Source organism: Cervus canadensis, chromosome 2 (assembly GCF_019320065.1).
Source record: "Cervus canadensis isolate Bull #8, Minnesota chromosome 2, ASM1932006v1, whole genome shotgun sequence".
NCBI classification, from domain to species: Eukaryota; Metazoa; Chordata; class Mammalia; order Artiodactyla; family Cervidae; genus Cervus; species Cervus canadensis.
Genome location: NC_057387.1, coordinates 44362568 through 44386942, shown reverse-complemented (window position 1 = coordinate 44386942; position 24375 = coordinate 44362568). Strand labels below are relative to the sequence as shown.

The following is a 24375-nucleotide window of genomic DNA, read 5'->3' as shown; positions in this document are numbered from 1 at the left end:
GTGGTTTAGTTGCCAAGTCGTGTCTGGCTCTTGTGACCCCATGGACTGTGGCCTGCCAGGCTCCTCTATCCATGGGATTCTCTAGGCAAGAACACGGGAGTGGGTTGCCATTTCCTTCTCCAGGAGCTCTTCCCAACCCAGGGATTGAACCCAGGTCTCCCGTGTTGCAGGCAGATTCTTCACCAGCTGAGTCACTAGGGAAGCCCAAGAATACTGGAGTGGGTAGCCTATTCCTCGTAGTAGGCAATGGCAACCCACTCCAGTACTCTTGCCTGGAAACTCCCATGGATGGAGGAGCCTGGTAGGCTGCATCCATGGGGTCGTGAAGAGTCGGACACAACTGAGCGACTTCACTTTCACTCTTATGCACTGGAGAAGGAAATGGCAACCCACTCCAGTGTTCTTGCCTGAAGAATCCCAGGGACGGGGGAGCCTGGTGGGCTGCCGTCTCTGGGGTCGCACAGAGTCGGACACGACTGAAGCGACTTAGTAGCAGCAGCAGCAGCAGCCTATCCCTTCTCCAGTGGATCTTCCCAACCCAGGAATCAAAACTGGATCTCCTGCATTGCAGATAGATTCTTTACCAACTAAGCTACAATGAAACTGCATTTAATTTGTTAATATATGAAAAGATCTGGAGGTTTTTATGATGGTGGAGAAATATGATGGCACAATCACATTGGCAAGTAGTGTAGCATAACACCCAAAAAAGTGAGCAGGGATGTCAGCAGGGATATCAAATGACCTGTTAGGAAGTTATTACAAGAGCTGGACAATACATGTTAGAGGAATGAACTACAGCAGTTTCTACAATTTAAAGCTGGGGAACGCCTTGGGGAATGTTTTAGGAGTAAAATTATTGGACATGGTAAAAGGACTGGATGAAAACAGGGAAGACAAAAAGTAGAAGTAACTATTTTGACTTTTGAAATTGAGTTTGAAATGCTTAAATACAGCAAGTGGTCAGATATATGGATAGAAGTTAAACTTGGAGGTATAGACGTTAGCATCATCTGTACAGAAGGGGTGATCAATCAGTGTGGAGGAGTGGGAAGAAGTCTCAAGGACACCTTCATTAGATCTGAACTAACTTTATTATATGTATTACTGAATGTGAATGAAATTTACAACAGAGTTAACCCCAAACTACTCTACCTCAAAATCTAAATGGTTGACATGAGATTGTATTTGCAAAAGAGATAGCAAATGACCATGTTATTTAAAATGCTTTATAAAATTTTATTTAATATTATTTGATCATATAGATTTTATGGTAAATGTGCATTTCTAAAAGTGCATAATCAAGCATTTATTTTTTTCTTGATCTTGCATTTGTCATAGAAAGGTGCTATGGATGATTACATGAAGATTTACTACTTATGGATTCATATTAAAATATGCCACAAAGAAGAGATAAACAAGTTTATAAGATGCTGTTTGCTGGTTTTGAAAATAGAGGAATATAAAAATATTATTTGGCAGTAACAGAAAATATCACTTCTTTTTTAATTACTTTCAAAATTCAACATGAACACTAAAATAAAGAGTTGGTAAAGTGGTATCACCCATTTAATATATATTGCCCATACTGTATTTCTGATTCTTGAATAATGAAGCACATGACTCCACTTCTGTATAATCTGTGCTGTGTTCAAACATTAATTGCTGGGATCATGAAGGTGACTATATTAGAAGCAGATAGAACAGATATGTGCACAGCAAAAGAGTGGCTTTAACCAGAGTTCCATCCTAATGTCTTACTTTGTTGGGAACATAGTTTACATGTTTAAAGAGGAATGTCATGTTGATTCATTGGTAGCATTTGGATACCCATCTCAGGCCTGAGTGGTGAATAGCATAGCTTGATACAAATGGTTGCTGAACACTCTCACCTTCAGTATCCAGATATTTCAGTGACGAGACCTTAACAAAAAGTTTCCCAAACCCTCATTGGCTTTCTTTTCCTACCAGAGTAAATAATTATTTGACTTCATCTGAGCTTTATGGAGCTAATTACTTTTGCTTAGAAACAGAGTTAAAATTAAATGTAATTTTTAATTATAAAATGTTTCCTTGGAAACATTTGCTTGTAAGTTAAATTGTACTTTGTTCTAAAATACTTAATTTCCCTTACAATTAGAAATCAAAGACAGAACTCAGCATAGGGCATTTTGGAAAGTGTAGCATTAATTGCTACAAAAAAGTTAATTTTTTCATAATGGACAACTGATGGTGAACATCCAATTAACTGCTACATAGTTATATTGAACGATCCTGCTCAGAAAAGAATTATTCTATTTTATGACCATTAATTGAATGATCACTGGAAGCAGACATTTTTAAAATTTAGAAATTTCTTTAGAAATTACCTTTTTTTGAAATTTAGAAATTATAGGTTTGTTTGAATTTAGAAAAAGCTGAGCATAATGATCACAATTGAAAAGATCAGCATAAGTAGGTGACCTCGAAGTTCACTGCAACTGTTTCACAAATCACCTTAACACACAGGATTCACAGCCAAGGGCAAGCCTCTCTTTGGTTCGTAAGGTGTTGTCCTGGAAACCATTTTGATGCAGTCGATAATAGGGCAGACGGAGAGACAGAGGGTACAGCCCGTACAAGCGTCAGTAATGGTGGGCAGGTGGGTTTCAGGATCAAACTGGATGGCCTGCAAACAGAAATAGAGAGTCTTGCTGTCACTGCCCACAAAGGGCAAGAACGCCCCTATTTTAGCATCAGCGTTTTTCTCCTCCGCAGGAGAGCTGCGCTCGGAGACAGCTACGCCCAGCACTGCGGTGCAGCTATAGCAACAGTTGAGCTGCTAGGGAAGGGGGGCGGGGGGGGAAGAGGAAAAAAAATCCTTTTAAACTAGAAACACGATGCTTAAAATTCCTTAGAGGTGTTTTTCTTGCTTTGTGTGAGGAAATATTTCATAACATAGGAACTCTCGGGTTTCCTGCGTTGTGAGCAGAGTGTGGGTCCTGCCAGTCTGACCACGACCTGGTGGGTCGGCTACCTGAGGCGGGCAGGGCGCTTCCACACCCTGGCCTTTTCACACGCCTGCTTCTCGACACTGAAGTGTCACATTATGGGTATAGGGCTTACAGAAAGGCAAGAGAAAAAAAAAATTAGCTTAAGAGCCAGCCTTCAGGTTTGAGGGTTTCCAAGCTGATTCGAGGCATTACTCCCCCACCAAAGGGAAAAGCACTGAAAGACGGGAGCCCGGACACCCGGCTTCTGGTCTGGCCCGACACTCTTCTGCTTGGAGAACCAGGATAAGGTTTCCAGTTCTCAAACTGCTCAGGATTTTGAGAAACTCAATAATTTATTCCTTTCTCCCTCCTCCTCTCTCATCTTTCCTTCCTTTCTTTCTTTTAACATGATTTAATTTGCAATATGGTGTAGCAATTGAACAACAACAATCTGTAGTATGCAATGAAAATGCCTAGTGTGAAATTTACAGTTGAGATTTTTATTTAGGTAGACGCTTTACCCCCTGAGCCACCGGAAAAGCCTTGAGATTTTTATTTAAAGTCATGATGACTATTTGCCTGTGAAAGAGATATTTCAACAATGGAAACAACAGACAAGAATTTCGATCCAGGAAAGACTTCAGGGCAGCTACATGGGGGCAGAGAGGACTTGAGGACTCGTCGAGAAGTCTCTCTTGCAGAACAAGTCAATGTTTTTACTCAGACTGCGTGCTAATTTGGAGGGATGAGCGAGGGGGCTGAGAAAGATTACGAGGGTCAGTAAGCCCCCACTTCACCCCAGATACTCCTGGAGGTCAGGTCTGTGAATCTTACATTTTCAAATAATTACTGAGTTCTGATTTTTTTTCCTGTGTCATATACAACATGTTAGAAAATCCAATTAAAGTATTTGTTATGTTTAAGAATTTCCCTCCGGCAAATAAGGTTCCTTGCAACTTAAATTTTTTTTTCCCTTTTATGAACATAACAAATTAAAATGGTCTCATTAGAGTGAATTATGTCAGAGTGCTTAATATTTTTAAAAAATTCTAAGCTTTAAGGAAACAACCATATATCTGAACAAGTATGTAGCTATGACAAACCATTAGGAAATTTGGTCTAACCAAATTGTTGCCATGTTTTGTAAAACAACATCTCAGATGACTGTTTAAATGAGTAAAAGCTATTCTCTTCCTTATGTACCCTTTTATAAACAGAAATCCAAGAAACAATTGATGAAAATAAAATAATACTTACATCTTAGAAATCTTACACTTTGAAATTTTGCAAACATGTAAAATTTTACATTTGAAGATTTTTATTTTTATTTTTTTTATTTTTATTTTCTATTTTTTATCTTTGAGAGACAGAAGAGCCAAAGGAAGGCTTTTAAAAATCTTTTTGAATGCATAATTTCAATCTCTCCCCTCACTAATAAGATTATTTTTGTTGAAGTTTTGCCAAGGCTACAATTCCAAGGTGGGAATCATAACCTCTAAGATTTAAGACGTTAGAACCCTGGTGCTGTGATTTTAGTGTTAGAACTTCCTGACTTATCTCTGTTTGGTTAATGAGAGGAAAGATGAAATGAAAATGAATATGATATGATTATTCAAAATAACTGCTAGAGATGCTTTTCAGGTGTTGAAGAAGAGTAAATACAATGGGTAAAAACTGGGTATGGAACAGCGTTAAATTAAGGAAGAAGAGGTTTTTTAAGAGGTAAACTTATGTCTGTCATACCTCTATTAGGTGGTCAGAAGAATACATAAAATCATATCACAAGCAAATAGGACCTTTCTCCAAGCTAAATAAGGTAAACGAAATATAGTTTTTTAAAAAATAGGCCATTTTATCTATCTTGAAAATTCATTAATCATCTTAAAGGGATCTTATTTTTACTTTATTAAACTTCTTTATAGTGTGAAATACTTAATGAAAACAATATTATTCTGTAGCTCTTAACCTGAAGACAGCTGAATGCTCACTTTTTTCTTTATTGTTCCATGGCAGACTCTCAGCTGAGGCTCGGGGACTGGGAAGAAGCTCTGGCTTACTTTATGTGGTAGGAACACAACTTGCTCAGCTTTTCCAGCTACAGAAGAATTTCAGGTCCCAACCAGCACAACCAGTTGGTGATAAAACACCTTTTCTTTCTAACTGTAGTAAAAGCCCAATCAACACTGAACGGAAGGCCACAGAAGGAAGCAAGTTCCTTCCGGATCATGGACATAAGTGGTAGTTCTTTTCCCTGCTTTCTCCTTTAAGGTATGATGCTTCCTTATGGCCATAATTGTGTGAATTTTTGTTTGAATTTTTCCTTCCAATTTTATGAGTGATGAAGTGACACTAAAACAATACTGTGCACTGAAAGGTGTTCTTGTTCTTATGAGTTATTAGCTTCCTTTGAAAAAATCCCTAGAAAAACTGTATGGATGAACGTGTTTGCATGGCGTGAATAGAGACACAGATGCAGAAAACAGAGGTGTGGACGTGGGGTGAGGGGGAAAGAGGAGGTGGGATGAATTGGGAGACTGGGATTGACATATATATACTAGCATGGGTCAGACAGATAGCGAGTGGGAGCCTCCTGGATAGCTCAGGGAGTTCAGCTCAGTGCTCGCTGGTGATCTAGATGGGTGGGATAGGGGAGGCGTGAGCGAGGTCCATGAGGGAGGGGATCTATGTACATATACGCTGATTCATTTTGTTGGAGAACAAAAACTAACCTGACATTGTAAAGCAACTGTTACTCCAATTATGAAGGAAAATCACCTCTGTGCTATGGATGTGAGAGGATGGAAAGCTATGTCACTGCTGAGAAGTGACGCTTGGCATGTCTGGTCTGAATCCCACACTTCACAACAAAAGATGCTTTCTGCTACAAAAGCCAGAAGAAACATGCCTCACAGCATCCTAATTACAGCATGATTCTTACCTGGTAGCCAGAGTCATTACAGGTCATGTAGCATTTGCCACAGTTGATACACATCTCTTCATCGATCACAGCCACAACCTGCTCTATGTTGCTCAGTTCACCATATGTTCCAAGGTACTGCAGAGCTTTTCCAATCACATCCTAAAAGATAGGCACCGAATTACTTACAGGGCTCATTTTAAAACATTACCGTGTTATGACTAGTATCAGTCCAAATCTCCCTGTTTTTATAGAATGTTGCATTATCTAACTTAGAAGATTTTAGATATTGTAGCTCTCATGGATATACTTTTTATAATTGTAGCTTACATATTTCTGTGTCCTGAAAGATGGACCCTCTCTCCATATCTAGCTTAGAAACACAAGACTTAACTCATTGCATTCAACAGGTTTTCCACAAATGATCTAAATCAATGTTTCTGTGGGCAGGAGAAATGACGCATTTTTCAATGGTTGTGGCTTCCTTTTCCTCAGTTTTGGACACTGAATGACCAAATAATGAGGAGCAACAGAGGGAAATGCACTGATACTAGAAAATGTTAGATTGCTAGGAATGAGAATAAAAATGTGAACACTATGCATTTATAGCACTGCATTTGAAGTCTAGATTTTCATTTAAAAAAGTGCTTTGATAGCGTACCCACCTGTCATGTTTTGAAGAGTTATTTCATTATTTAAAAATTCTAATTTATGTTAATTAATTAGGTTAATCTAGTAGCTAAATAAGATGCTCTTTTGCTATTAAAGAACTCGGATTTTCTTCATTCACCATTGAGGATTCTTCATGCCGTTACACATCTTTGTTCTTCATATTAATTGGAAGTGTGCTTAATATGTGAAGCACAGAAGATGTTTCATCAACAATAAGAAACACTTTGTTTCATAAAACAAAACAGAAGAATGTAACAATGTTTGTCAAATTAGTATGCTGTCAAGATTTTCTGTTTCTGTTTTTAACTTTTAACAAGACAATCTTTTGTTTGAATTCAAGGTCCATGTTCAAAGAGGTTTCACTCTTATTTAAAGCCATCTTCCGATATTCTCTTTGGTATTTTATTTCCTGCTCTTCTTTTTATGACCTTGGTTACCCTTTTAAACTTTTTTTTTCCTGTTTCCACTCTAAATGACAATATGCTCATGACTTTGAGCTTTCAAACTGAAACAAAGTTTACATTATTATTTACTGTTTATTGGTGTAGCTCTCAAGGAATAAGAAGATCAGAAACTTAATGTCTTTTACTATTTTCTTTTCAGGGTGTTGAAAATATAATTTCAACAATCTCACTGTCTGTTTGTAGAGGGCTGCCTGGGGTCCAAATCAATATCTTCATCCTGAGTTTCTCTCACAAACTCAAGATCTTTATCAGTGGCATGATGAACACCATTCCTAGAATTTGGTACAACAAATTCACCACTCACTGAACTTTTCATCAACATCACAAAATTGGATCTTCCTCTGATTTCCTTAGTCATGGAAACACTGTTAGGATTTCTTCGGTCACTGAGGCTTGACATTTCAGAGTTGCATTTTACTCCTACTTCTCCCTACTCCAATATCTCATCGGTTGCCAAGTCTTTTGAGTTCTGGATTTGCAAAATCTTTTGAATCTTCTTTCCATGTCCATGATAGTTTTTATCCACTATTAATTAATTTCCCATTACTTCTAAGGTAGTTACAAGAGCCTGCACAGTAAGTCTCATCATTATTTTCTTCCTTTCCCATCCTATCTTATGCAGTGTTGTCATCTTAATCTGTGCTGTATAACATAAACTGCATTTCCCACTACCTTACTTAAAAAAAATAAAGTCTACTGGATTAAATGCAGCTTCACATTTAAGTCTAGCGTTTAAGGCTTTCACTGGCGTGCCTTTTTTGGTCTGATTTCTCACTTTCAAACACCATGTGCTTCAGCTATACCAGACACATGCCCCGTACTGAACACACTTATCAATCAGCTCCTCTGGTACCTAATTTTATCTTGGGTCCTCTGTCCAGAATACTCTTCCTTCCCTTTTTGATTTTGCAAAATCTTGTCCATCCTTCAAAGACAGCTGACACACCACTACTCCAAGAAGATTTCCTCAAGCTTTCCTTTTTTTCTAACCAAGAAAGGTGTGATCTCTCTTTTCCTCTTTCTCTTTCATCTCCTACCTCTTTCCTTCCTACACACCCACAGTGGCTCATAGTATTTTATCTATTATGTGGAACTAATGATTACAGATTACTTTGAGTTCTTACTATGTATTGGGCCAGTGCCATAATTTTTAAGCATTTTCTCACTTAAATCTCACATATATTATAGAGGATGAGGTGCCTAACATTTAAGGTATAAGAGTAAGTAAATGAAAAAGCAGGCATTCAGACTAGTGCTGCCTAACTTCAAAATCTATGATTGTAAGCACTCTGTTATGCTGACTCATCTGTTGCTTCTCTAGCAAATTCTGCTTCATCTCATACATATTTCTATATTTGCTTCCTATATGCAGTCTTTTACTAGGCTTTATTCATCTTTGTGTCACATGTGTTATATCTTGCTCTTGAGATCACTGAAATCTAATGGGTACTTGAATATTTGTTAAAATAAGTGTATCTTTCATTTCTTTATATATTAAATATATGGCAAAATATTAGGCTAAAATATTAGTTTTATTACAACTGAAATATTAGTTGTATGGGCTAATAGCTATTTGTAATTTACTAAATATTTTTTTAAAACAGAGTCACAGAAAGATTTGAGTACTTTTTTAAAATCATTTTTTATTGGAGGATAATTGCTTTACAATATTGTGTTCAGTTCAGTTGCTCAGTCGTGTCTGACTCTTTGTAACCCCATGGACTGCAGCAAGCCAGGCTTCCCTGTTTATCACCAACTCCCAGAGCTAACTCAAACTCATGTCCATTGCATCAGTAATGCCATCCCACCATCTCATCCTCTGTCGTCCTCTTCTCCTCCTGCTTTCAACATTTCCCAGCATCAGGGTCTTTCCCAACAAGTTACTGCTTCGCATCAGGTAGCCAAAGTATTGGAGCTTCAGCTTCAGCATCAGTCCTTCCAATGAATATTCAGGACTGATCTCCTTTAGGATGGACTGGTCTGATCTTCTTGCTGTCCAACGGACTCTCAAGAGTCTTCTCCAACACCACATTTCAAAAGCATCAATTTTTTGGCGCTCAGCTTTCTGCATAGTCCAACTCTAACATCCATCATGACTACTTGAAAAACCATAGCTTTGACTAGACAGACCTTTGCTGGTAAAGTAATGTCTCTGCTTTTTAATATGCTGTCTAGTTTGGTCATAGCTTTTCTTCCAAGGAGCAAGCATTTTTTAAATTTCATGGCTGCTGTCACCATCTGCAGTGATTTTGGAGCCCCCCAAAATAAAGTCTCTCACTGTTTCCATTGTTTCCCTGTCTATGTGCCATGAAGTGATGGGACCAGATGCCATAATCTTAGTTTTCTGAATGCTGAGTTTTAAGCCAAGTTTTTCACTCTCCTCTTTCACTTTCATCAAGAGGCATACAGATTTCTCAGGAGGCAGGTAAGGTGGTCTGGTATTCCTGTCTCTTGAAGAATTTTCCACAGTTTGTTGTGATCCACACAGTCAAAGGCTTTGGCATAGTCAATAAATTAGAAGTAGATGTTTTTCTGGAATTCTCTTTTTTTTGGTGATCCAATGGATGCTGGCTATTTGATTGACAATATTATGTTGGTTTCCGCCAAACATCAATATGAATCAGCCACAGCTATACTTATGTCCCCTCCCTCCTGAAGTCCCCTTCCATTTCCTACCCTACCCCATCCCTCTAGGTTGTCCCAGAACACTGGGCTGAGTTCACTGTGTCAGACAGCAAATTCCCACTTGCTATCTATTTTCCATATGACAAGGTATATATTTCCACGCTATCCTTTCAATTCTTCCCACCATCTCCTTCCCCCACTGTGCCTACAAGCCTGTTCTCTGTTTCTGCGTTTCTACTGCTGCCCTGCAAACAGGCTCATCAATATCATCTTTCTAGATTCCATACACATGCATTAATATACAACATTTGTCTTTTGCTTTCTGACTTCTTCCCTCTGTATAATGGGTCTAGGTTCATCCACCTCATTAGAACTGACTCAAATGTGTTCTTTTTTATAGCTGAGTAATATTCTATTGTATTGATGTACCACAATTTCTGTAGCCATTCATCTGTCAATGGACATCTAGGTTGCTTCCATATCCTAGCTATTGTAAAAAGTGCTGCAACAAATATTGGGGTACATATGTCTCTTTCAGTCATGGTTTTCTCAGGTATTTGCCCAGTAGTGGGATTGTTGGGTCATATGGTAGTTTTATTCTTAGCTTCTTAAAGAATCTTAAATACTTCTTCAAATACAAAATAATCATAGTCAAAGAATCTAGATATGTTTAATATTTAATGGATGAGGTTCTTTTATAGCTGTAAAAGATAATATGTGATAGAAAATAATTTTTTCAATCTAGTAGACAACTCAGTCAAAATGGTTGTTTCATTGAATTAGAGCATGACTTGACTGAAATAATCAGTGAATATTCAAAAGATGATAAAACAGGAAACTCTCTAGACAGCAATCCAGCTTATAAGGTTTGTTCCAAAGAAACAATGCATATTTCTAAGAGATGTTATTTTAAGAAGCAAATTCACATTCTGCATATATCAATTACCCTTTTTGCACTTTATTGGGGAATTGTTCTTGTCATTTATTAAAACATCATTTTTTAATGTGAAACTAAATAAAACAAAGTCTTTGGAATCTCTAAAGTTTATTAACACATGGTGTTAAATTGAGTCATTTGCAGTGATGTGATGAACCTCGAGTATATCACACAGAGCGAAGCAAGTCAGAGAAAGAAAAAGAATGTATATGAATGCATACACATGGAACCTAGGAAAACAGTAACTGATGAAAGTATTTGCAGGGCAGAAAAAGAGATGCAGACCTAGAGAACGGACATGTGGACACAGTGGGGGAAGGAGAGGGTGGGATGAACTGAGAGGGCAGCTTTGACATTTCTACATTTGTGCTCATGCACAGTCACTCGGTCAAGTCCAGCTCTCTGTGACCCCATCAACCATAGCCTGCCAAGCTCTTTTGTCCACGGAATTTTCCAGGCATGAATCCTGGAGCAGATGGCTATTTCTACTCCAGGGCATCTTCTCAAGCTAGGGATTGAACCCACGTCTCCTGTGTCTCCTGCATTTGGCAGGTGGATTCTTTACCACCAAACACCTGGGAAGCCTATATATACACTACCATGTGTAAAATAGATAGCTAGTGGGAAGTTGCTATATAGCAGAGTGCGCTAAGCTCAGTGCTCTGTGATGACCCTAAGGGGTAGGGTGAGGGGGTGGAGAGAAGGCTCAAGAGGGAGGGCATATATGTATACTTATAGCTTATTCATGTGTTGTACAACAGAAACTAACATACATGGTGAAGCAATTATTCTCCAATCAAAAGAAATCGCCTCTCTTTCATCATAGTTCTTAAGAAAATTAATGTCTTTTAATCTGAAAAATGATCCAAGAATGACAACTATTTTAAATTATTTTGGAAAGAGTATCAAAGAAAATGAATTATCATTCTATGTGGTGGAAAATGTGGAGGTTTGTTTAAAATCAAAGCTTCCATGTAGCACTTAGTCAGCTTACGAAAGCCTTTGAGTCCACATTCTGGAATTTGGAGTTTGCTGAAAGGTTCGTATAATCAGCGAAGCACATATGGCTAGTCTAGTCCCTGTTGGACACACATCTGTGGCGATTAGGGAAACTACATTCATTATTACAAGCAAGGTATGGCTATACAAAGGTCAAGTGATGTGCTATAGTCATCCCTGATTAGTGGAAAAGTTTATGTATGAATGTGTATGTGGGAAAAAGTGATGCTAAATTCTTTAAAGTATAGATGATACATTTGATTTAAATATCTGTTCCCAAAATTAATGTTGGAAAAGAGTACAGAATTCTAGAATCACATCTTTGCCAATTAATTATTTGTTTGGGATAGTCAAAAGAATTTTGTAAAAACAGATCAGTCAATATTTCTGGTTAATACAAACTTTAGGATCAAAGAATGAGGAACTAGAGGACCCCCATCCCATCTATCCGAAACCGCCAATATTTAAATTATTTGACATAGGTGTTTAATTACTTTACCATTTCCTTTTCTGTACTGTTACCAATGTCACAGGTTCTTACTTTTTATATCAGGTTCACTGCTTGCTTAATTATCCTATCAAAATAGGAAATGAGATAATTTGGTTTGTTCCTACTGAATTTATGCTGACACTTAATATTTTCTCCTTTAACTAATGTTCTCAAATCAAAAGTTCAATGATCCTTAATGAAGCTTTTCTACTTATATCTTTTCCTCACTCTCCTTGCCACATCCACTTTTTTCTTTTCTAAAAAACCTGGTGTGTTCACGCTCAGTCGCTCGTCATGTCCAACTCTTTGCTATCCAATGGACTGTAGGCCGCCAGGCTCCTCTGTCCATAGGATTTCCCAGGTAAGGATACTGGAGTGCGTTGCCGTTTTTCTTCTCCAGGGGATCTTCCCAACCCAGAGGTGGAACCCACGTCTCCTGCATTGGCAGGTGGATTCTTGACCACTGAGCCACGTGGCAAGCCCAAAAGAACCCAGGGCACCATTTATTTTTCAGCAGTGTGATAGAACAATATCATACAAAAATACTTTCAAAAATATTGCATACAATTTATTTTTGGTATCTTATATAATGTCCTCTGAGTAAGGAGATACAGAGGGTGACTGTACAATTAGAAAAAGAAGTCCAAATTCTTTACATTTAGAGTTTAAATTCAGTTAAACTCTGATAACAGGACCCAGGATGAATAAGGTGAACTGGGAGGGCAAAGACAAAGCGTGATTCAGGAAATAAAGAAGTAGGTTAGTGGAGAAGGTGAGAGAAGCAAGCAAACCAAAAGATGGGATAGAAGCTAATGGAGAGTTAGTCGCTCAGTCGTGTCCAACTCTTTGTGATCTCATGGACTGTAGCCTGCCAAGCTCCTCTGTCCATGGGATTCTCCAGACAAGAATACTGGAGTGGGTTGCCATTCCCTTCTCCAGGCGACCTTCCTGACTCAGGAATTGATCCCAGGTCTCCTGCATTGCAGGCAGATTCATTACCATCTGAGCCACTAGGGAAGCCCAGAAGCTAATGAAGATCTGGGAAATGAAGTGCGTGAGGTGAGAGGGTGGAGTGGGAGATAGACAGATGGGTGTGATTTGGGTGTAGTGAAGGTTGGTTCAGTACAGATTTGTGGCCCTGATCACTGTATTCTTTTTATGTGGGTTGGTTCAGGCTTTCAAGTAGCAAGTTCTTGCCACTTTAGATTTAAATGCATTTAATGAGGCTAAATGTGATGTGTTTTTATTGTATCTTTACCTTATTCAACTCTTGAATATGTTTTCCCTATTCTTTTTGGTTCTGAGAGCGTTCTTTATGGGGATGCTAGACAGATAATGGGAATTGAACAGTTCTAATTGTAAATTAAATATATACCAGCTATTCAAAGTAATAGGTGTTTTCTCTTTCCCTTTTTAAAAAGTTTTTAACAAAGTACATTTCTACTTTTCCTAATATTTTCTCCAAATTCAGATAATTTGAGGCCTTGTTACTTCTGAAACATGTTAAAATCTTGATGCCACTCTTTTTTGATCATCGTTAGTCATATGATCTCTATTTTCTCATATGACCATTGAAAATGGAATTACCTAAAGGCTTAACTCTTTTCCTACTCCTTGTGAAACTCAGAGATTATATCATCAAATTTCAATTTGGCAGCTTCTCATTCTTCTTGATCATCATCCAAGTTACAGCTCTGGCTATGGGATTGTTTTCTGTTGTTGTTTCTGAATTCCCTGAAAGTAGATTCACTTAAGGTGGCATACATTTTACCTCAGACTTCCTTTCTATGGCTTAATGAACTCTAAGGTGATATAGAATGGTTACTTTCCTTCAAGATTCTTTTAGCTGCCATTTTCCACAAACAGATTTTTATAAGGAGCCAGAAAAAAGCCAATGCAGTAAGTCCCTCATTGCTTCTTTCTCTTTTGTGAGATTAAATTTCCAACAAGGCAATTCAATAATTTTTCCGATGTTTTGCCTTGAGTGGAGTGGGATTTTCATCTGAAGTCTATAAAGGCTTACATCGCTGCTCTGTCTTGCCCTTCCATATTAACCATCTGGTTACGAGGTCTCTGATGTAATCCCAGGATAACACTTCTGTTCTCCTTTCACACTCTCCTGCAGCTGCTTCCTCCATGCCTTACCTTCAGGTATGTGGATTTCCATGCATGTGCACATCTTTTTGACATATACTGCTTTTCCTCCAGCCCTTCAATTAGACTTATTTATTTTGAATAAGATACACCTTTCCATCATCATATTCTAGTCAGGAGTCACATTTCAAAATATCCTCGCAAGACTTAAGAGATGATTTTTACCAAAAATTCTTTTCATGTGTTTTAAAGTTCTGTTTGACAATTTTTCATCTCCTATTTGTCTGTATACAGACAACTGAGAATGTGAATACCTCCTGCCCATTTCTCTGGTATCTTCTGAAAATTGCTGGGAAAGTCCTCCAGTATTTTTCTTTCTGTGTCATCCCTTTTAGGCTTCATAGTATATAATATGGCCTTACAGTTTTATCGGAGTACTTCTCTCCTTCCCCTCACAACTCAATTGAAATAATAAACCACTCGATCAGGCTGACTGGTCTCCTGCCAACACTGTCTTGCCAGTCTTATGAGATGCAGTCCATCTCTTACTAGAAGCAGCAGGAAGAAGAGATGAAAACATCACTAGTGCCCCTAAACCATTCATTTTCCTACCCAGAAATTCAAAGACGTTAGAGATACATTCCTGACTTCATAAAGAGAAGGAGAATTCATTCTCATATATATCAACAGAAGTGGGAAGCATTCGGGGAACTTTATAAGTCTTGGCAGAATCTCAAAACTCTGTTATACGCTGCCTGGGAATAAAGCACGTTTCTCGTTTAGCAGGGCCAAATATGCACACTGTCACTTCCGTTTTCTTCAGCCAGGAGACAAAACTGCCTCCTATTTGGCTTCTTTTCTCTAGCACAGGTGAACCTGTGGAATGTCAGGAGCTTCTTCAGAAGGTCCTGGTTCCTCTTTGAGAAGACTTTTATCTATTGCTGGAGGCCAGCTCTCTTTTGCTTATTTTATCTCATTCTTCCCCTTCAGTTTTCCGATACTGATGTGGATTACTCTCCTCTTCCTCTGAATCCTTTTCTTTCAATTTCTTTCACAAAAGTGAAAGCCAGACAGTATGGCAATATGTACAATAAAGGCTGTGTCACTATGAAGTGGAAGCCAAGATGTAGGGTTGATAAAGAGGAAACTGACTGGATGCCAGGCTGACTCTAGTGAAAGGGAAGTTTCTCAGTCATGTCCGACTCTTTGAGACCCCGTGGACTGTAGTCTACCAGGCTCCTTTGTCCATGGGATTTCCCTGGTAAGAGTACTGGAGTGGGCTGCCATTTCCTTCTCCAGGGGATCATCCCAACCCAGGGATCGAACCTGGGTCTCCCACACTGCAGACTTTACCATCTGAGCCACCGGGGAAGCCCGGCTGACTCTCGGGCCCTAGACTACTCCTTGCTGCAGGACTGACAGTCTCTGAGACCAGTTTTTGGCTTCCAAGGATGCAAGGAGAACCTGGATACCATGTTGGCTAGCAAAGACTTCTAGTTCTTGAAGGTGAAAGTGAAAGTGAAGTTGCTCAGTTGTGTCCAACTCCTTGCGACCCCATGGACTGTAGCCTACCAGGTTCCACCATCCATGGGATTTTCCAGGCAAGAATACTGGAGTGGGGTGCCATTTCCTTCTCTAGTTCTTAGGGACCCTTTAGTCACGGTGTACCATTGTGTAACTCCTGGTGCTTCAGCTGGAATTCTTAAAAGTATAATCAGTACATCCCCTTGCCCTTTCACATTATATTAAGACCAATGGAGAAAATGGGATTATTTTCCTCATTATTACCTCTTAGTTTGGTCCTTTCCATAAATCTTACTGAACAAAAGAATGAGTTGTACTGGGTTTAAGATCCCATGGCTGCAAATTATTCCAAGTATGTATTAATACTATGCTTTGCCAACATACTCATATGCTTAAAATGCCACCTTCCTTTTATTTTTTTCTCCCTTTCATGAGAGACAGTAGAAGATAGTGATTAAGGGCTCAAGTTCTAGAGCCAGATTTTGGAATCAAATCTTGGTTTTGACATATTTCTAGCTGTGTGACCTTAGATAACTTATTTAACCTCTCTGTTTATTAATTACTTAATCAGTAAACTAGGGAAAATATGGGTACCTGATAGGGCTATGGTGAGGCTTAAATGAGTTAATTCACAGGCATGCAGAACAGTGCCTGAAACCTCATAAGTACTCAATAAATATTAGCTTTTATTATTAATTCTCTGCTTAATTAACACTAATTTATTAAAGTCCATGTTAAATATCACCATCTCTGTGAAGCTTTCCACAATTACCCGAGGCAGAACTAATCCTTTTCACTCCTCTCTGTTCCCAGAGCATTTTGTACATATTTGAATGAACTGTAAATAATTTTTAACATGTGTCTCTCTCCCTTGTTAGACTATGAGCTCCATAAAGATAGATATCTTTCTTTTTAAAATTCATGTTGTATTCCCAGTTTCTAGCACAATTCCTGGATTGCAACGAGTGCATAGTAAATATATGTTAGCACTACATCTCCTCCGAGATCAGGAAAATTGTGGTGCCTCAGATTGTGTACCTTGTATGTCTCTGGAAATAGACCCAGTCCTTAGCACACTGCCAGTCACATAGCAAATACTCAATAAATATTTACTGAGTGACTGATATTGAAACTGCCTACCTCTGTAGCAGCAGACCATTACTTCTTATCTGAGGTATTTGAAAGAAAAAGAAGAACAAAAGATGAGATCTACTGAGCATGGCTTGCTTAGAAATAATATTGTCACACTCATAACCAGGGAAGATGGGGGTAGATTAGAAACTTGAATGCATGACTGAAAAACTTGTTCAGACAAGAGGGGCTTAGTTAACTTTGTGGGGCACTGGGGCCCTCTCTGTAGCAGATGGGGAATAATATACTGTGCTAGCTGAGAGGATAAACAAAGCATTGTCATGGAGTTTAAACTATTGAACAGAGGAATCTATAAAGAGGCCAGCAGAGGAGAGAACAAACAAGCTAAAATAAACAGATGGGTGGACAGAAAAAATATTAAGCATGAAAACAGATAACCCAGACCCTCAGGAAAAAGGGAAGAAGGAAAAACGGTTATGTCAAGCATAAGAGAAACACTGTAGAGAAAGCATGAAAGTGATGATGAAGCCGCAGAGGGAAGAATGTAGTGTGCCTGGGTAAGTGTGGTACAGTGAAGCAATAAAAGCATGGGGAAGCAGTGTCTGATGCACATGCAGAGATGAAATGACTCTTAAAGGGAACGTGACTATTAATTTTAATGTCGTCCAGATGGAGTGGGAATTAATGGGGAAGGGGCGGGGGGCTTGTATGAAAGGAACAATAAGTGTGTCCCCTTACATTTGATTATGCTTTAGGTGAGGGGGCTTCCCAGGTGGCTCAGGGCTTAAGAATCAGCCTGCCAGTGCCGGAGAGACAAGAGCTGCAGGTGTGACCCTTTGGTCGGGAAGATGCCCGTGAGAAGGAAATGGCAACCTGTTCCAATATTCTTGCCTGGAGAATCCAGCGGACAGAGGACCCTCACGGACTACAGCCCATGGGGTCACAAACAGTTGGACACCACTGAGCCGCTGGGCAAACAGGCTTAGTACGATACGTTCACACACATCACTTCATTGAGAACAATGGAGCTGTGGCCTTCTGACATCTAGTGTTTATTCTCCCTCCTGCCAATGTCTCCCCTATCTTGTTGCAATAGCCTTCTAACCAGTCTCCCTGCTTTTGTCTTTGTCCATCTAGGATGTCGCTCAACACTGCAGCCAGATGACCCTTTGAAAAACTGAGTCTGATTACGTCGTTCTTCCTTTTAAAAAGCCTCCATAGTTTCCTGCCAAGGACTTTCCTACTTTGGAGTCTTTGCATTTTCTGTTCCTTCTGAATGGAAGGCTGTACCTTGGGTGCTTATGTGCATTTATCACTCTGTCTCTGTGATGTGTCTACTCATGCCATTTAACCAGGCAGGCAACCCCTGACCAACCAACCTCTCCGGCAATTCCTTTTCTCCAAAACCTGCTGAACCTTCTCCACAGCGCTGTGACCATCTGATAACAGTATGTATCCACTCGCTCATTTGTTTATTGTCTGTTCTCACTAAAATGTAGGCACCCTCAGAATTGGCTTTTGTTTTGTTCACTACTGACTTGCTGGTGACTAGAGCATTGCTGGAACATAGTGAGTGGATATTAATAGTCATTGGATGAATGACAAAATGGATGTATGGGTAAATAGGATAATTACTGCCAACTGGAAATTGAAATCTCAGTGGTTACACGTGAAAGACACCATAAAACATTATTGGATGCCCTTGCTAAGATGAGTAGCACTTTCTGATCTGTAGTCCACTTCCTCAGACTTCCTCTTTTATTTCCCCCCTCCACATCATCATTTCCTTCTGATTATTCTCTTATTTCTTTGATCACTTGATCCCATTTTCTTCCCTAGAACGTCCTATTCCCTCATAGGGCACTAGGTTAAGCAAGAAATAAGAAAATATACGAGAAGCTACTGTCTTGTGTCTGGCAACCAGTAGGCGGTCAGTATGTTAGTTTTCTCTTTATATCCTCCAGCACAGGTCCATAATTAGCCGGAGTTCACTAACTTCAGTATGTTCAAATCTAAATTTTTCAACCACATCAAAAAAACTCATCAAACCTAAAAACACCAAGGAAAAAACCCTGATTCATTCTCTTTTATTTTTCTTTATTTTAGTTAGTGTACTACCAATAATTTAAGCATCTTAACCTCCTTAATTGCAATTCCTTACCCTTCCTTATACCCCAGTATATAAAAGAATCACTAAGCTTGAGAAGAATTAACAGGACCTCATCAATTTCACCTCTGTCTCTGTTACCCTATCACTGGGAATAGCCCCCTTTCCTCTTAACCTTCTAGTCACTACCCAGTCTACAGTCCTTAAATGCTACTTTCTCAAAGAGGCCTTCCTCATCCCCTTCAATCTAAACTAGGTCATGCTATGAAAGATGCTAGGTATGCTATACAAGATGCATACATCTTGTATTTTTTCTTTACAGTTTGTACTATAAACATAATTTTATGTTTCTTTCTCAGTTCTATATGTTTCATGAGGATAGAGGCTGTGTCTGTTTTATTTGTTGTACTATAGATGTCCAATTCCTAGCACATTGCTTGTCTCATGGTAGGTATGCAATAAAGATTTCCTGAAAAATGTATGAACTTCTTCAAGACTTCCACCTTGGTTGACCTCCAGAGCTTTACACTTTTAAGTTTATTTTGTTTGGCATAAGGAAATGGAAAGTCACCCTAACTGGTTACCTCCTTCAAGTTGTCCATTCCTAACATCAGAACTAATAGCGGATAACATTTATTTAGGATATATTTAGGTGTAGACTAAAAAGCTGGAAAAGGAAATGGCAACCCACTCCAGTATTCTTGCCTGGAAAATTCCATGGACAGAGGAGCCTGGTGGACTACAGTTCATGGGGTCACAAAGAGTCAGCCATGACTGAGCACATGAGCACAGGCTAAAAAGCACTTCACACGCTACCTAATTTATAATTCCATGAGGCAGACTCTTTTATTATGTCCATCTTACAGATCAGTTAGCTGAGGCAAGTTCATATAGCTGCTAAGTGGCAGTGCCCTGATTTTTGAACCCAAGTAGTGTGACAGAGGGGTTCCCAGGTGGTGCAGTGGTGAAAGAACCCATCTGCCAATGCAGGAGATGCAAGAGACACAGGTTCAATCCCTGGGTTGGAAAGATTCCCTGAAGGAGGAAATGGCAACCCACTCCAGTATTCTTGGCAAGTAAGGGAGGAACAGAGTCCAGATAAGATATGAAGTCATCTTGGATAAAATAATGACATATCTTATGATCTTTTACTTACTGCAATGTCATAAACATTTAATGAAATTGAATTTGGGCTTACCAATTTTCTTTTAGGAAGTAGCGCATGTTTGAAGAAAATCAATGCAAGGAATTCTTAAGAAGCTGTTTCCTTCATTGAAATACATAGCAAAGTTTGTAAGATTTTAGCAAATTACATTAATGGGAAAATAGTTTTCTGAATTAAGCCGAGAACTACCTTGTCACATAGAGTTGTTGTGTGGTCAATTGCTCAGTTGTGTCCAACGCTTTGCAATCCCATGGACTGTAGCCCACAAGGCTCCTCTGTCCATGGGATTCTCCAGGCAAGAATACTGGAGTGGGTTGCCATTTCCTCCTCCAGAGGATCTCCCTGACCCAGGGCCTGAACCCATGTCTCCTGCATCTCCTGCACTGGCAGGTAGATTCTTTATCACTGACCCACCTGGGAAGCCCATATATATATCTTTATACATAATATATACCTATCCCAGGTATTGTGAAGATTAAATGAGATAAAACAGGTATAGAACTTGGAACAGTACAGGCACATTAGAGCTACTGATTGCTATACACTTCCATGGATGCTCACAAGATATGAATTTTCTCTCCTAGTCTGGAAAATCATATTGGAATATGAGTAAAACTGAATTTATTAGATACAAGGAAATGGAGAGTCTTGAATGAAATATACTTAAATTAAAAACACTATCACATGCACACACAGAGTTCACTTTTGGTAACAATATCATAGCTTTAGAGATGAACAGTCATCTAAAGCCACCATGGATACCTTTGGGATAAGAACAGACCTCTACTTCCTTCTTCCTCTAAAACATAAACTCTGTTCCATTTTATAGAAATATAAAACCCTATAGAAAGCAAGATGAAATGAGAAATCATTGTCATAACAAGTAATTCCCCATTTCCCAAAGAGAGAGTTGCACTATAACTGATGAAAATGTTCCTTCACCTTCCAGACCCCCACCACCCAATATCAGTTCCTATTATGCTTTCTAGGACACAATGTTTTCCTAAAAGTGATAACGGTAGAACGGGTATGGGCGTCCTGGGGAGAAGAGGTAGTAGCAAATCCACTTGACAGTGAGAAAAAATCTACCATAGCAACCCTTTAATTTGTCAGTCAACATTGTTAGGGTCTTAGATGATAGGAAGCTGGTCTCCACAGTGTCTTGAGGCTTAATGTACAGTAATACTTGGGATAATTCAGTTTGGATCATCTCTGAAGTATGACAATTTAGAATAGAAATGTCAGCTTGTATTACTTTTAATAAGACACCTCATCTCTCCTTCAGAATTAAAAAAAATGTTTACTTATTTTCTTGACTTCCCATTTCTTTGTTTTTTTTTAATTCTGCTCAGTTTGATATTTTATTTGGATTAGTGATTAGCTAGCTTTAATTCAACTACAGCAGGTCCTTTGTTTGTTCTCTTTTTCTGTTGCTTCTACATTTCCTGAAGGAATTTGTTGCTGTTCAGTTGCTAAGTTGTGATCAACTCTTTGCAACCCCATGAAGTGCAGCACCCTAGGCTTCCCTGTTCTTCACCATCTCCCGGAGTTTGCTCAAATTCATGCCCATTGAGTCAGGGATGCCATCCAACCATCTCATCCTCTGTCACCCCCTTCTCCTCCTGCCCTCAATCTTTCCCAGCATCAGGGTCTTTCCCAATGAGTGGGCTCTTCACATCAGGTGGCCAAAGTATCAGAGCTTCAGCTTCAGTCCTTCCAATGAATATTCAGGATTGATTTCCTTTAGGATTGACTTGTTTCATCTCCTCACTGTCCAAGAGACTCTCAAGAGTCTTCTCCAGCACTGCAATTTGAAAGCATCAGTTCTTCAGTGCTCAGCCTTCTTTATGGTCCAACTCTCACATCCATACATAACTACTGGAAAAACCATAGCTTTGAGTATACAGACCTTTGTCGGCAAAGTGATGTCTCTGCTTTATAATATGCTGTCTAGGTTTGTCATAGCTTTTCTTCCAAGAAGCAGGTGTCTTCAATTTCATGGCTGTAGTCACTATCCATGGTGATTTTGGAGCCAAAGAAAATAAAATCTGTCATTGTTTCCACTTTTCCCCATTTATTTGCCATGAAGTGATAGGACTGGATGCTATGAAGGAATAGAAGACTGGAAAAAGTTGCAATGTTTTACATTGCATTTCTTTTATTTCAAATATAAATAATATTTTACTTTGATTCTTTTATACATACAGCAAAGATGGAGATCTTATGTTTACTTCAGACTAATTAACTAGAGAAACAGACCCAGAATTCCCACTTGACCCCAAATCATACAGTAGTTATAGTCAAACATGGGAGGGAGTTGTGAAGAGCTGAAGGATCCAGCTTCTTCTTTATCATCTGTGTCCACGTCATCCTTTTAGTAGCACACAAATAATTTAAAGTAAACAGCTCAAGAGACTCTTTGGGGCTATTTTATTGTTGAAAGTCCCAAGTGTTCACTTTATTTGGAATTATGGCATTGAAGTGCTGGTAGAGTTTGTGTTCAGCCACTTCCATATTTCGTTTCAGAACTCTGAATCATTTAACCCTCCCAACATCAAGAAAAAATTCCACTGTTTTTTTATAGGGCACATTTTTTCTCTCTTATAGGTAGAAGACATTTTTAAGGGTTCCAATTTCTATTTGACTACTAAAGAGGAATTCCAGAAAACTCCTAAGAGCAAGCTTTTCAACTGATGCTTCAACCAAAAAATGGGGATGTAGGAGTAGATAGTCACCAAAACGAGAAAAATAAGTTTCAGTGAATGTAAAGCACATTCAGTGACAGTGATTTCAGAGAGAAAGTGGGCCTGTAATCCTCCCCCACTTCCTTTTTTTCCCATTATTATTGCTTTAAAATAATTCCATCTTGAGGGAGGTGGGCAGGAGTGAAGTAGATGTGGCTGTAAGGGGGCAAGCTGAGGGATCTTCACGCTGATGGGAATCTTGTATCTGCCTGTGGTGCACACAGGACCCTACACATGGGGTGAAATTGCATGAACTAAACACACATGTATGCAAACACATGCAAATGAGAAGCACAACTGGAGAAATCTGAATACGATCAGTAGATTGTATCTCTGTCATTTTCCTGGTTGTGATACTGTACTACAGTTTTACAACATGCTACATTGCAGACACTATGTAAAGGGTACACAAGACCTCTCTGTATTATTTCTTACACCTGTATGTGAATCTACATCTCTTTCAAATGAAAAAGCTGAAAAAAAAGAAGAAATATAATGCACACATAATTCCATCTTAATAATAATTTTTGATATTATCCAGAAAATAATTCTAAAACCCAAATTTGAACAGACTTTCCCAGGCTGAAGTGGAGAAAGTTTTTCTACAATGTAAGGTATCATGTTGATATTGATGGTGCATATTGATCATGCGGGGCTTCCCCAGTGGCTCAGCGGTGAAGAATTTGCTTGCAATGCAGGAGACACAGATTCGATCACTGGAGATGGGGAGATCCCCTGGAGGAGGAAATGGCAACCCAGTCCAGTATACTTGCCTGGGAAATTTCATGGACAGGGGAGCCTGGTGGGCTACAGTCCATGGGATTGCAAAAGAGTCAGACACAACTTAGCAACTGAGCATGCATGCATACAAAAGAGGCTGTCTTGTCATCACAGACAAAAATTTTTTAACTTTCAATATATTTTAAAAACAAAACCAGTGATGTATTTAAGCAGGAAATAAACACAAACTAAACAGTAAAATAGACATATATATATATGTGTGTGTGTATTTACATATATATATATAAATACACACATAAACACAGCTTAATCTTTACCTTAACAGAAGGAATAGTTTTTTTGGGGATAAAATGGTTTCTCTCAAGTGGTGGAAAGGTCGCACTTTCTTCTTTCAGTCTAAACTTTTCCTCTGCTATGATTTTCTTGCGCTTCTCAAGATAAGGTCCGAAACTTGGCAGTTTCTAATAGGAAAACACACAAACAAGAAAGCATGTTAGTTCACAGAATAGAAAAATGTGAGAATATAAACACATAAATATTATGAACAAACAAAATGTGTGTTTGGAGACTGGTTCAGGTAAACTGCAACAAGGTCTTCATTCTTGGACCTTTAGTCTTCTAGGTATTAGATTTCATTAATTATTAAAAAGAACACAATATCACAATACTGTTACTAAATATATATGTGTTATACATACAAATGTTAATTTAAAATACATCTCTAAAAACGGAATAAAATTCACAATGGTAAAATCAAACCATTCACTTAAAACAATAGCTATTAGTTAGACCATTTGTTTAGTTCATATAGACAGAAAGTGAAACCTATTGA

At 38.7% G+C, this 24375-nt stretch overlaps 1 protein-coding gene across 1 annotated transcript in view; it reads right to left on the bottom strand.

The window, feature by feature from the left end:
* Nucleotides 1-1228: 1228 nt before the first annotated feature.
* DPYD (dihydropyrimidine dehydrogenase) overlaps nt 1229-24375 on the bottom strand; it is an 882445-nt gene continuing 859298 nt past the window's right edge. Inside the window, exons 21-23 of the mRNA XM_043460572.1 lie at nt 23861-24004; nt 5911-6051; nt 1229-2668 (exon numbers count right to left, since the gene is read on the bottom strand). Of these exons, the coding sequence (XP_043316507.1) occupies nt 2498-2668; nt 5911-6051; nt 23861-24004 (456 nt within the window). The 3' untranslated portion in view covers nt 1229-2497. The remainder of the gene's footprint in view (nt 2669-5910; nt 6052-23860; nt 24005-24375) is intronic.